The sequence below is a fragment of the Oryctolagus cuniculus genome, chromosome 20 (genome assembly GCF_051225735.1).
Source record: "Oryctolagus cuniculus isolate XC-2025 breed Fujian yellow rabbit chromosome 20, ASM5122573v1, whole genome shotgun sequence".
NCBI lineage: Eukaryota > Metazoa > Chordata > Mammalia > Lagomorpha > Leporidae > Oryctolagus > Oryctolagus cuniculus.
In genome coordinates this window covers 23816832-23831283 of record NC_142886.1, presented here as the reverse complement: position 1 = coordinate 23831283, position 14452 = coordinate 23816832, and the positions used below count along the sequence as shown (strand labels likewise).

General features: G+C 44.9%; 1 protein-coding gene across 6 annotated transcripts in view; it reads right to left on the bottom strand.

Annotated features, from left to right (window-relative positions):
- The window catches only part of PSEN1 (presenilin 1), an 84821-nt gene that overhangs the window by 61277 nt on the left and 9092 nt on the right, over positions 1-14452 (bottom strand). For 4 of the 6 annotated variants that reach the window (XM_008272100.5, XM_089322303.1, XM_017349401.4 and 1 more), the window contains exons 2-3: positions 13467-13547; positions 13237-13376 (exon numbers count right to left, since the gene is read on the bottom strand). In XM_008272100.5, coding sequence (XP_008270322.1) covers positions 13237-13323 — 87 coding nt within the window. In that variant the 5' untranslated portion in view covers positions 13324-13376; positions 13467-13547. The remainder of the gene's footprint in view (positions 1-13236; positions 13377-13466; positions 13548-14452) is intronic. The other 2 variants (XM_002719669.6, XM_070065199.2) reach the window with 1 other exon arrangement.

The following is a 14452-nucleotide window of genomic DNA, read 5'->3' as shown; positions in this document are numbered from 1 at the left end:
TTTAAATTTTTTTCAAAACCACGTTTATGGCTGCCACTTGTGATACAGCCCATATCCAAGTGCAGGTTTGAATTCTGGCTACTCCTGATCCAGTTTCCTGCTAATGTACCTGGGAAGGCAATAGACGTCCCACGTACTTGTACCCTGCAATCCACGTGGGCTCCTGGCTTCAGCCTGGTTATGGCCATCTGGGGAATGAACTGACACATGGAAGATCTTTCTTTTTTTTTTTCGACAAGCAGAGTTAGACAGTGAGAAAGCGAGCCAGAGAGAAAGGTCTTCCTTTTCCCGTTGGTTCACCCCTCGAAATGGCTGCTACGGCCGGAACACTGCGCCAATCCAAAGCCAGGAGCCAGATGCTTCCTCCTGGTCTCCTGTGCAGGTGCAGGGCCCAAGCACTTGGGCCATCCTCCAATGCCTTCCCAGACCAAAGCAGAGAGCTGGACTAGAAGAGGAATAACCAGGATAGAACTGGCGCCCCAACTGGGACTAGAACCCGGGGTGCCGGCGCCACAGGCGGAGGATTAGCCAACTGAGCCGCGGCACCGGCCAGATCCTTCTATCTTTATCTTCCAAATAAATAAATATTTTTTTAAAAAGTACTGTAATTTGCATAATATATCAATACTGACACAGAAATATGCCTCAGTTAAAAATTTTATAATGTCACCATAACTATGGTAACTGTTAATATTTACTCAACAAGAATGCAGCACACATCATGCTAAGCACTTTAGGGGGTTATCTCATTTTTTAATAAAACTCTAAGTTTATTATTATAACCTTCATTGAAGATAAAAAGAAACTAAAGTTTAACAAGGTCCAATAATCTGCCAAAGATCATAGAGGTAAGAAGTTCTACAGTGGGCCAGCACCGTGGCTCACTAGGCTAATCCTCTGCCTGCGGCACCAGCACCCCGGGTTCTAGTCCCGGTTGGGGCGCCGGTTCTGTCCCAGTTGGTCTTCTCACAGTCCAGCTCTCTGTTGTGGCCCGGGAAGGCAGAGGAGGATGGCCCAAGTGCTTGGACCCTGCACCCCATGGGAGACCAGGAGGTAGCACCTGGCTCCTGGCTTCGGATCAGCGCAGCGCGCCGGCTGTAGCAGCCATTTGGGGGGGGTAAACCAACGGAAAAAGGAAGACCTTTCTGTCTCTCTCTCTCTCACTGTCTAACTCTGCCTGTCAAAAAAAAAAAAAAAAGTTCTACAGCGAAGATTCAAACTGATACTGTTTAGTCAGGAGACCCTACTGTTGGCCATAACCTTAAATACTAACTGGTTAAACCATAAGTAACCAATGCCCCAACAATAACAGCTATCTCCACATTTTCACTGTTACAGTGTCTCAATAAAAACTGCACATTTGGCACACTTATAGTAATGTTCCAATAGCATAAATCTGTAGAAGTATAAATGCTACATCAAAAGGTATTTATATTTTTCTGATTTAGTTGCTAAACTATCTCCAAAAGGCACATGTATTAGATTCACTGACAAAGTCCTTACATGTAAATACTAACTAAAGGGGCCGGCACTGTAAAGCTGCTGTCTGCAGTGCCAGCACTCCACATGGGCACCAATTCGAGTCCTGGATGCTCCACTTCCAATCCAGCTCTCTGTTATGACCTGGGAAAGCAACAGAGGATGGTCCAAGTCCTTGGACCCCTCTACCCTCTTGGGAGTCCCAGAAGAAGCTCCTGGCTTCAGATCAGCTCAGCTCTGGCCATCGTCGGCCATCTGGGGAGTGAATCAGCAGATGAAAGACCTCTCTCTCTTTCTGCCTCTGCCTCTCTGTAACTCTGCCTTTCAAGTAAGTAAATCTTTTTAAAAAGTCAATATTTAAAATAAATAAATAAATACTAACTTAACTACTTTGATGGTATATGAGAATGCCTGCATCCCCACACCCTCATAGCAATGGGCATCAATCTATCAATGCTCACTAACAGGTAAAAAATGTAAAGCTTAAAAAACTTTTTTTTTAACTTCGTACTTTTATGTAACTTGAAAGGCAGAAACACAAAGGGAAAGAAACTGAGACAGATCTTACATGTACTGGGTCATTCCCAAATTGGACTGCAACACCCAGGAGCCCACACTTAATCTGGGTTTCCCACGTGGGTTGTAGGGCCTCAAGTACTTGTGCTATCATCTGCTGTCCCCCAGGGTGTACATTAACAGGAAGCTGGATCAAAAGTAGAAGAGCCATCAGGTTAAGCTGCTGCGTGTAATGCTGACATCCCACATGGATGCCAGTTCGAGTTCTGGCTGCTCTGATTCTGATCCAGCTCCCTGCTAATGCGCCTGGGTAAAGCAGTGGAAGATGGCCCAAGTGCTTGGGCCTCTGCCCCCACATGGGAGACCCAGAAGCTCCTGGCTCCTGGCTTCAGATCAGCCCAGCCCCAGCTGTTGTGGCCATCTGGGGAGTAAACCAGCATATGGAAGATCTGTCTTTCCCTTTCTGTCTTTCAAATAAATAAATAAGTAAATCTTTATTAAAAAAATATACATTTGAAAGGCAAAGTTACAGAAAGGAAGAGACAGAGATAGATATTCCATCCATTGGTTCACTCCCCAAATGGCCACAACGGCTTTAGCTGGGCCAGGCTGAAGCCTGGAACTCCATCTGAGTCCCCCAAGAGTGTCCAACAACTTGGGCCATCATCTGCTGCCTTCTCAGGCACCTTAGCGAGAAGCCAAATTGGAAGTGGAGTAGCCAGGGCTTTGATAAAGGATTAGAGGTGTCCCAACTGGCGGCTTAACCTATTTGACACGATGCCTGCCCCACGCTTAGGTTTTTAATTTTGTATAGCTGAATATGAACTTAGGTGAATTTATAAGGAAAACAAAGGCTTATTTTTTCAACACTCCAAATTCTAATTTTTAAAAATACATATATGGGGCGCTAGCATCTCATATGGGCACTGGTTCGAGACCCAGCTGCTCCACTTCTAATCCAGCTCTCTGCTACGGCCTGGGGAAGCAGTAGAAGATGCCCCAAGTCCTTGGGCCTTTGCACCCACTTGGAAGACCAGGGGGAGGCTCCTGACTCCTGGCTTCAGATTGGTGCAGCTCTGGCCATTGCGACCAATTGGGGAGTGAACCAACAGATGGAAGACACCTCTCTCTCTCTGATTCTCCTCTCTCTGTGTAACTCTTTCAAGTAAATAAATAAATCTTTTTAAAAAAAAAAAACGCATATATGGGGCCGGCTCTGTGGCGTAGCAAGTAAAGCCACCACCTGCAGTGCCGGCATCCCATATGGGCACCTCTTCAGTCCTGGTTGCTCCACTTCCAATCCAGCTCTCTGCTATGGCCAGCAAAACAGCAGAAGATGGTCCAAGGCCTTGGGCTTGTTATGCCCAGTTAGACTGTCCCCAAAGACCACCAAGGAGCCGAAACCGCTGTAGAACACATGAGAGTTTTATTACAGGTCCGGGCCTGGGTTCTCAACTATCACCAACTCTTCAGTTAACAGGGTTTTTATAGGGTTTTCAGAGACATTAGTACCATTTAGCAAATCATCTCATCCCGCAGGAAATTCAAAGGACATCTCTTAGAATTGATTAGTGCATCCAGTGGCTGGAATTGACCTAGTAAAGGTGACTGGATGGCTTTGGAGTTGATGCCTTTTAAATTGATTGGCTAAAGTATAGGGTCCGGGCTGCTGGGGTGTAGTGCCAAAGAACAGGGTCTTGGGGATGTTATTAATCACCTTAACTGCCCTGAAAAGACAAATGGTACTTTAGGTGTTTCTCTGCTATCTGCTAATTGGCTGTTGCTAGGGGAGTTTATTGCAAGGGGAGTTCATTTATTTATTTTTAGGAGCTTCTGACTCAGGGTTCAGGGCCTGGTCAGGCCCAAGTTACAAGATGGAGGCCTATTTTAAAATAGTTGCACCTTAATCCAGGCTCAGGTCTCACAGGCTCCTGAACCCACCTGGGAGACCCAGATGAAGCTCCTGGCTCCTGGTTTCAGCCTGGCCCATTCCTGTCTGTTGCAGCCAACTCGGGAGTAAACCAGCAGGGGGAAGATTTCTCCTTTCCCTCTCTTAACCCTGCCTTTCAAATAAATCTTAAAAAAAATTTAAGTACCAATCCTCTACAACTTTATGGATAATGTCTGGATTTTTATAATAGAAATGTGGGCCTCTTCAGCATACACTCTAGGTTAGAACCAGAAGAGTGTTCAACCGAAGGACTGGCAGGTTAAGTGGAAAACTCAAAACATTTATTAATCACAGACATGCTTCCAACACACAGAATTCCATCTGGACCCTGCACAAGTTTTGCGATTCCCTGCAATTGGATGTGTGACCACTACTCCAGTGCTAAGACAGGCTGTCAATTTCCTAACAGTTGACATAACTGGTTAGGGGTAATAACTAATATTACTGAGGCCTAGAGTTTCTTAAATTATTAAAAGATTTGCACCTAAGATCTCTGACTTTACTCCCAGGTAAAAGCTAGCATGTTATTCTGGAGGTCAAGATTTTTAGTTATTTTTCACCTTACTTCATTTTCACATAACTAGGAAAATAAATTCATTACTATAAAGAGTGCATTAACAGGGCATCTGTAGATCCAACTCAGTTTAAATTTCGAACATTCGTCTCATGCATTTGTCTCTCCTAAAGGTTCCATGTATGTAAACATCACTTTAAATAGTTTTCAGATTTGCCTTGTTTATAGACGTCTCACCCTCAAGAAAGTGACCAGCATTTAGAAAATAAGGCCAGTTTTTCCATTCTATGTTTGCTAACAATTAATAGTTCTTTGCATTTAATGTTTTGAATTCTCAAAAGATGACCTTCATTTACAAAGAGCACATACATTTTAATATTTATATTAAATATATTTTTATAAATTATAAAAATTTATAATTTAAATTTAGCAGCTGAAAGAAGCAGATTCACATAACTGTTCTTCAACAAATGCCTTTATATAGAGAATGATTTTTGGTCTTTTAATGATTACTCCTTTAAGGTTTCTTTTTTTCGTTAACAAATGATTGCTTATTTTCTATTCTACATTAAAAAGGCTGTTTACTTCTGTAAGGACTAGAAAATGTGGGTGAGAGGGCAGGCATTTGGCACCATGGTTAAGATGGCCCTGGAGATACCCACAATCTGTATCAGAGGGCCTGGGTTCGAGTCTTGGCTCTGTTCCAGATTCCAGCTTCCTGCTAATATTCACCCTGGAGGCATCAGTAATGTTTCAAGTACTTAGGTCCCTGCCATGTACATGAGACTCAGAGTGAGTTCCTGGTGCACAGCTTCAGCCTGGCCAAGTACTAGCTATTGTGGGCATTTGAGGAGAGAATCAGCTGATGGGAGATCTCTGTTTCTCTTTCTCTTCTTACCATTTTACCAAATAAAATAAATTTAAAAATTTTTTAAAAGGATATGTGAGTCAGAATAAACTAATAGAATAGTTCTAAGTATTCAACTTATGAATCACTTTTTTTTTTTTAGATTTATTTATTTGAAAGGCAGAGCTACAGAGAAGCAGAGACAGAGAGAGAGGGCTGCAATGGCTGGAGCTGAGCTGATCCAAAGCCAGGAGCAGGAGCTTCTTCCCAGTCTCCCATGTGGGTGCAGGGCCCAAGCACTTGAGCCATCTTCTACCGTCCCCAGGCCACAGCAGAGAGCCAGATTGGAAGTGGAGCAGCCGGGACTCGAATCTGGCACCTATATGGGATGCCGGCACTGCAGACAGCGCCTTTACCCGCTATGCCACAGCGCTGTCTCCCTTCTAAGGCCCACCCTGAGAGGCAGCAGGTGGCAGCTCAAGCACTTGGGAGACCAGATTGAGTTCTGGGTTCTTGGCTTCTGCCTGGCCCAGCTCTGGATGCTGTAGGCATTTGGGGAGTTCTGGATTTAGCTTTTTTTTTTTTTTTTGACAGGCAGAGTGGACAGAGAGAAAGGTCTTCCTTTTGCCGTTGGTTCACCCTCCAATGGCTGTCGCGGCCAGTGTGCTGCGGCCGGCACACCGCGCTGATCCGAAGGCAGGAGCCAGGTACTTATCCTGGTCTCCCATGGGGTGCAGGGCCCAAGCACTTGGGCCATCCTCCACTGCACTCCCTGGCCACAGCAGAGAGCTGGCCTGAAAGAGGGGCAACCGGGACAGAATCCGGCGCCCCGACTGGGACTAGAACCCGGTGTGCTGGCGCCGCAAGGTGGAGGATTAGCCTAGTGAGCCGCGGCGCCAGCCTAGCATATTCTTATAATGCCAGTAGAAAGGAAACACAGACTGACTTTTGGCAAAGTATTACAACAAGCAAGGAAAAGGTTTCTACCAAACTCTACAAGGGAAAAATACAACCCTACAAAGTATTTGAATCAGTACAGTAAAAGTAAACTAAGGGATTATGATAAATTATCTACTTTCTACTGAAAGACAAACTATAGCAAAACATCTGATATTCTTGTGATAGTTAGTTCGATATCCAATTTATGATACATTTTGGAGAGAAAGAACTCCAGTTATTTCACAATTTGCAAACTTTGCCTTTTTTTAAGAGACAGCTGAATCATTAGTCAGCCTTCCTAAGTCTGCTAATCTCCAGTCCCTCCAGGCAACCAACAGCAGAAACAAACAGGAAGTTCATGCCAGCCTCAAGAAGGAGGCAGAGGGTAAACTAGTGGGAAACAGCAAAATCTTCAAACACATATTCCCCAGAGGGAGAGAAAACAACGGACCAGATTCTCCACTTGGCTGTCGAACAGGTCGAGCCACTTGCTTGACAGCTGTTTCCCATAAAAACTGTAGCTCTGCCCTAGGGAGTGCAGCACAAATCCAACATGGCAGTAAAAGCAGTGATTTAAGGGTTAAGGAAGTGCGCTTCCAGAAAATTCTTTCACATGAAAGCTGAAGTCCTGAAGCAACTGGTATGATTTCCTTCAAACTGTTATTTCCAGAAACACATTTTAAAATTTCTCTTGCTGAGGTTGCGAAAAAAACTCCTTTGTCGTATTTCTGGAAGATCTGTATTGAAATGACTGAGATACTGGGTGACCAATAAACCCTTAAAAGCAGCTCAGAAACATGAACTAAGTACTCCCTTGAGGGAATTTACAACCTGGGAGTCAACAAGCATAAAAAAGTAAAAATTCCAAAAGATGAAGTCAACGTAACAATGCTTCTTGTCTAGCACAGACCAGAATAAAGATGTTTTACACAGGGTGGGTATCTGGCACGATGGTCAGGTCACCACTTGGGACCCTCATATCCTGTATCCAAGTGCCTGGGTTCAAGTCCCAACTCAGCTTCCTGCTAACACGTGCCCCAGGAAGCAGGAGGCAGCAGGTGATGGCTCAAGTAGCTGAGTTCCCGTCACCTGTGTGGGAGACCTGGATTGAGCTCTTGACCCTGGCTTCGACCTGGCCCACAAAGGTTGCTGCAAGCATCTGGGAGCAAAACAATGGATGGAGATCTGAGATCTGTCTCTCTCTGCCTTTCAAGTAAATAAACAAAACGTTAAAAGGGAGACTAACAGACATAACTGAAATTTCCACTACTGAGGGCATAATACAAGCGCCAGTCACTAATAAGGGTGCTCTCAGAGACCTGTGCTATCAGGCTCTTTGGTCTTTCACCACTCCATCACGATTCCAGTAAATCCTCACGGAAGACCCTGAACATCTGCCCCCTTTGCACAAACATTCCCCAGGTGGCAGGCTGCCCCATTGTGACCTTTCCTTAACTGAAAAAAAATACAAATAAATTCTTTTAAAGGAAAGAATAATTCATTTACCTACAACATTTAAATTATGTACCATAGGCCGGCGCCGCGGCTCACTAGGCTAATCCTCCGCCTAGCGGCGCCGGCACACCGGGTTCTAGTCCCGGTCGGGGCGCCGGATTCTGTCCCGGTTGCCCCTCTTCCAGGCCAGCCCTCTGCTGTGGCCAGGGAGTGCAGTGGAGGATGGCCCAGGTGCTTGGGCCCTGCACCCCATGGGAGACCAGGAAAAGCACCCGGCTCCTGGCTCCTGCCATCGGATCAGCGCGGTGCGCCGGCCGCAGCGCGCCGGCCGCGGCGGCCATTGGAGGGTGAACCAACGGCAAAAGGAAGACCTTTCTCTCTGTCTCTCTCTCTCTCACTGTCCACTCTGACTGCCAAAAATAAAAAAAAAAAAAAAAAAAAAAAAAAAAAAAAATTATGTACCATAAACACAGTGAAACTACAAACTAGAGAAAATATTTGAAAAGTGTTAAACCAACATGAGGTACAGATGACTTCTTTTTTTTAAAAAAAAGATTTATTTATTTATTTGAAAGGCAGTTAGAGAGGCAGAGGCAGAAAGAGAGGGCTTCCATCCGCTGGTTCACTCCCCAATTGGCCGCAACTGTCTGAGCTGCGCCGATCCAAAGCCAGGAGCCAGAGCTTCTTCCGGGTCTCCCACACGGGTGCAGGGGCCCAAGGACTTGGGCCATCTTCAGCTGCTTTCCCAGGTCATAGCAGAGAGCTAAATCAGAAGTGGAGCAGCTGGGAATCAAATTGCCACCCATATGAGATGCCAGCACTGCAGGTGTTGGCCTTACCGGCCACGCCACAGCACCAGCCCCAAGATTCCTTCTTGATGGCCTAAGTGCTTGGGGCCCTGCACCTACATGGGAGACCTGGAAGTGGCTCCTGGCTTCAGATTAGTCCAGGTCCAGCCATTGCTGCCATTTGGGGAGTGAATCAGCAGATGGAAGACCTTTCTCTGACTCTCCCTCTTTAACTCCACCTCTCAAATAAATAAAATCTTAAAAAAAAAAAAAAAACCCTCCTTCTCCCCCAAAAGTATATTCTATATTTCAATGAAATCAGTAAGAAAAATACAATCAATCTATCAATAGCAAAGTGGGCACATAACATTAACAGCCAACTCACAAGAGAGAAAATCCAAATGGCCAATAGGCATAAAGAAGAAAAGTTCAACCTTATTACCAATTATGAAAATACAATTAAAGCAACATGAACTACCATTTTAAGCCCATCTGATCGATATGTCATTAATCAGACAATACCAAGAACTGGCAAGGATGTTAAAGAATGGATCCTGAGTGGCAAGCACTGCAGTGCGATGGGGTACACTGCTACCTGAGACACCTGGGTCCCATATGGGAGTGCCAGTTCAAGTGAGGCTACTCTGCTTCTGCTTTAGCTCCCTGCTTGCCTGAGAAGCAACAGATGGTACCTGCCGCCCATATGAGAGATCCACATGGAGTTCAGGGCTCCTGGCTTTGGCCTGGCCCATCCCTGGTTGTTCTGGGCATTTGGAGAGTGAACCAGTAGATGGAAGCTATCTCTCTCACTCACTCTGTCACTCTGTTTTTCAAGCAGATGAATTAAGAAAATAAGTAGGGATGGCCGGCGCCGTGGCTCAATAGGCTAGTCCTCCGCCTTGCGGTGCCGGCACACCGGGTTCTAGTCCCGGTTGCCCCTCTCCAGGCCAGCTCTCTGCTGTGGCCCGGGAGTGCAGTGGAGGATGGCCCAAGTACTTGGGCCCTGCACCCCATGGGAGACCAGGAGAAGCACCTGGCTCCTGGCTCCTGCCTTTGGATCAGTATGGTGCGCCGGCCGCGGAGGCCATTGGAGGGTGAACCAATGGCAAAAGGAAGACCTTTCTCTCTGTCTCTCTCTTTCTCACTGTCCACTCTGTCAAAAAAGAAAAAGAAAAAGAAAAAGAAAAAGAAAAAGAAAAAGAAAAAGAAAAAGAAAAAGAAAAAGAAAAAGAAAAAGAAAAAGAAAGAAAGAAAGAAAGAAAATAAGTAGGGGGCTGGCGCTGTGGCTCAGTGGGTTAAAACCCTGGCCTGAAGCGCTGGCATCCCATATGGGCACCGGTTCGAGTCCCAGCTGCTCCTCTTCTGATCCAGCTCTCTGCTATGGCCTGGGATAGCAGTAGAAGACGGCCCAAGTCCTTGGCCCCCTACACCCACGTGGGAGACCCAGAAGAAGCTCCTGGCTTTGGATCAGCGCAGCTCTGGCCGTTGCGACCATCTGGGGAGTGAACCATCGGGTAGAGGACCTCTCTCTGTCTCTACCTCTCTAACTCTGTCTTTCAAATAAATAAAATAAATCTTTAAAAAAAAAAAAAGAAAAGAAATAGAAAATTTAAAACACTGGACACTACAATAAATTCAATGTAAAACCACTTTGCAGCACACTGGCAATCTCTAATACAGTGTAAGCTCCATATGCCCAACCACAGCAACTGTGCACACGGATTAAAGAGTTAGAATGTCACTGTTCCACTGCTGGTCACTGTGAAAAATGTCCAGTATTTGTAAACAAGTATTTTTATAGTACATAAGATGAGAGAAAATGAATGAACTAGGGCTATATGCAGCTATCTATATATATAAACTCCAAAAACATGGGAGCATTTCTTGTGCATCATATACTTTCATATGTAAATTAAAAAAATGTAGGAACCTCCTCCTACAACTTTTTAGATACATTTTATTTATACAAAGTTTTAAAACATGCAAAGTAGCATTATACAAACTATATACTGCTATGTACAAATTGAGAATAGTAACTATCCTGGAAAAAGAAGGAAAGGAATGGGGAGGGGGTACCTCAATTTTATCTGCAATTTTTTTTTTTTTGGTCATAGAACCAACCTCTTTCCAAATCAAATGCAAAATTATGTTTTACTCTGTTATCATTTTCTGTATTAATCAGCTTTTTGTCACTATAACTTAATATCTAAAACAAGCTACTTACGAAGCAAGGAGGTTTGTTGTGGAGGCTCACAGCGCAACAGGGGGTTTACTGGGGTTGTACTGGTTTAGTCATCTAGCTGAGGCCAGAGGATGGCAATGGGCAGAGTGTGTGCAGAGAAAGTACCACATATGGTGAGCCAGGAAGCACAGCAAGAAAAGCTGGGCCCAACTCAGGCTCTTCAGCCAACCATCTCCTAAGAACTCTCTCCCAGTGCACTTAGTACAGGATCAGTGAGTAACAGAAACAGGAGTAGCATCAAAATAATCTTCAGAAACAACCAGGTCTTCACAGCCAATAGGACATTAAAGCTTAATAAAGCTCTGGGTGTTAAGTACACGGGTGCTTATTATTTGCCATACTTTTCCATATATGCTTAAATATTGCACAATACAAATTAAAGAAATAAATATTTGAATTTTAAGAAAAACAGTATTTTTAGCTCTCTACTTTTATAAAACTTCAAATATTTTCACTGTGAATAATACACAGTATTATACACAGTAGCCCATAAAAGGAAAACCTACTTTCTGGGCCATCATGACCCATTACTTATCTGCTAAGAACTGAAGAAATGAAGCCTTGGACAATATTTGACCTTTGAAACAAGGAAAATGCTCTAGATGTTATCTTCAATATATACATTATCTAACAATATATGACTGCAACAGTACTTCAAGTTACACAAAGAAATCATTCAATTGAATAAAAAGGACTTGATTAGTCAAATCAAAAGTTATTTCAATTTTATTATATGTCTGATAGATTAACCAACAATTTTAATTCTATTTTCTTGAAACTGAAGAGTCCATTTTCTGGAACATTTAGTCTCAGGTAAACTGAGAGAGCTGGTTAACTTCTGGTAACATCAAAACTTTTGTTAGCTGGAAGAGAATTTTGAGATTATCTAGCAAATCACCTAATTTTATGGATGAGAAAAGTGAAGACTCTTTAATAAAACTTCGCTGTATGAAGGAAACTTCCAGGCCATCTTGTGCTCTAGTTCAATTGCTCATTCCATGGACTAGCCCTTCTACAGATATAGTTAGAGGCCTTCCAGCCTGGTTTTTTTTTTTTTTTTTTAATTATCTATTTGGAAACAAAAAGAAAAAGAGAGGGTGTGTTCCCCCACTGCTGGTTCACTCTCCAAGTGTCTACAATGATGGGAGCTGGACCAGGACTGAGGCCATGAACGAGGAACACAGGCAGTTCCTGCACAGGCAGCAGGAACCCAGTTACCTAAGCCATCACAGCCGTTTCTCAGGGTGTGTACTGGCAGAAAGCTGGAGGCAAGAGCTGGAGCAGTTTATCAAACCCAGGTACTGTACAGGATGCCAGTGTCTTGACCACTAGGTTCAACACCTGCTCTCTTTCAGCATTTCGTGATTGTTTTTAGTGACAAACACACACTAACCCACAAGGCAATCCCTGCTCTTTCAGACACACAACAATTTTGAGAAAATTATTTTTACTGATTTGGAACCTGTTTCCTGGTAGCTTCCACCACTTTTCCCAGTATTGCCCTTTGGTTCCTTTTTTTTTTTTTTTAAGATTTATTTATTTGAAAGACAGAGTCACAGAGAAAGGTACAGAGAGAGAGAGGTCCCCTATTTGCCAGCTCACTCCCTAGATAGCGGCAACAGCCGGAGCCATGCCAATCAGAAGCCAGGAGCCAGGAGCCTCCTCTGGGTCTCCCACATGGGTGCAGGGGCCCAGAGACCTGGGCCACCCTCCACCGCCTTCTCAGGCCATAGCAGAGAGCTGGATAGAAAGAGGAGCAGCCAGGATTAGAGCCAGTGCCCACACAAGGGGTGCCAGCACTTCAGGCCAGAGCTTTAACCTGCTGTGCCACGGCGCCGGCCCCTGCCTTTGGTTCTAACAGAGGAAGGTCTGATACCTCTATCCTCATATGCAGCCTGCAGTTTATAACTGGCCTACATTTTCCTCCATTTGGGCTCCAGCCCTAAAAATCCCATCAACTCTCCAGTCAGGCCTGCTGTGGAGTCCAGGGCCGCAGGTCCCTCTGATTTCCATGTGATGGGTGGTGACAGTCTCTGCTTCATGCCACGGGGGGGGGGGCGCGGCGGCGGCGGGGGGGCCGGGGGGGCCTTGCCTGATTCCCTCCTGTGAACTTGAATTACACTTAGCCTTGTATTGTGCAATCACTCTGTCAATAAATACTTACTCAACGCTGTTAGGAACTACACTAGGTACTGGAAAAATTAAACAACATGTATCCAGCCATAGAAGAGTAAGAGAAAGACAGTTAAATAATAAACAAAGTGAATCATGGGAAGCTGGAGAGGGCATCAATCCTGAAGATGATGTCCAAGCCAGGGAGGAACTGGATCAAAATCCATGTCTTAAACTGTATTGTGTCTTCCAGACCCAAAAGGCACAATGCTCTACCCTCAAAGGTCAGCAAACATAAACCTGCTAAAACACAGACTGCTTACTCAGGCCCCTCGGCATCTTTCGGAGGTGAGGAGGGGACAGCAGGGGACATTTCAGAAGTGGACACTGTACCTGGCTACGTACAGTGTTGCTCAGGTGGTTGTCCTCAGACATCTGTGCATTCTGGAAGTAGGATACCGGCGCAGGTAACTCCGTCATTGGAGCAACAGTACAGAAATGCTTTTTCACAGAAAACAAAGCCTCTGGGGGTGCTGAAAGGGAAAAAATATAGAACTTTGCATATTATGATTATACTTTTATTTTTAAACACTTTCACAAATCACACTCAGCAGGAAACAAACCTTTCTTTCATGTGATCTCCCCCAGGCCCAGCTGTCTAAGGATCTCACAGGCTGCTGTCGTGACAGGCTCCCAGATCAAGTCTGAAATAAGATTTAATAAGATTTTTATTTTAAAGATTTATTTATTTATTTATTTTGAGAGAGTTACAGAGAGAGAGAGAGAGAAAGACAGGGTGGGGGAGCACGGGGCGGTATCTTCATCTGCTAGTGCATTCCCTGCAAGGGCCAGGGCTGAGCCAGGCTGAAGCCAGGAGCTTCATCCAGGTCTCCCACATGGGTGGCAGGGGCCCAAGTACTTGGGCTACCTTCTGCAACTTTTCCCAGGCCATTAGCAAAGAGCTGTATCTGAAGTGGAGCACGGGGATGTGAACTGGCACCGCTAACATCAGCTACACCACAACTCTGGCCCCTGAAATAAGATTTTATCAGCTCACTCAGAGTTGGTCAAATCCTAGGAAATCCATCACACCAATTATATACTTATAAGACCAATTTGTAAAGAATAAATGTATCACGACCTTCAACTAACTGGTAAATTTATTGTTAGCTCAAGGCATCTCTTTGGCAATGAGATCTACTTGACGTGCCAAATATTTTATTTTTAAATTATTTATTTAATTTTATTTGAAAGGAACAGCAACTGAGAGATATGGTGTAGAAGGAGGAGGGGGAGGGAAAAGGAAGAGCGGGAGCGGGAGCGGGAGCGGGAGCGGGAGCGGGAGCGGGAGAGGGAGAGGGAGAGGGAGAGGGAGAGGGAGGGAGGGATACTCTGCTGATTCACTCCCCAAATGCATGTATCAGCCAGGGCTGAGCCCGGAGCCCGGAGCCCAGAACCCATTCTGCGTCTCCCAGATGGTGGCAGGGATGCTCGTACTTAAACTATTACTGCTGCCTCGCAGGATGCGTATAAGCAGAAAGCTAAGAAACAGAGCTGGAACTTGAACCCAGGCGCTCCAACATGTGACACAGGCATCCCAACCAGTATC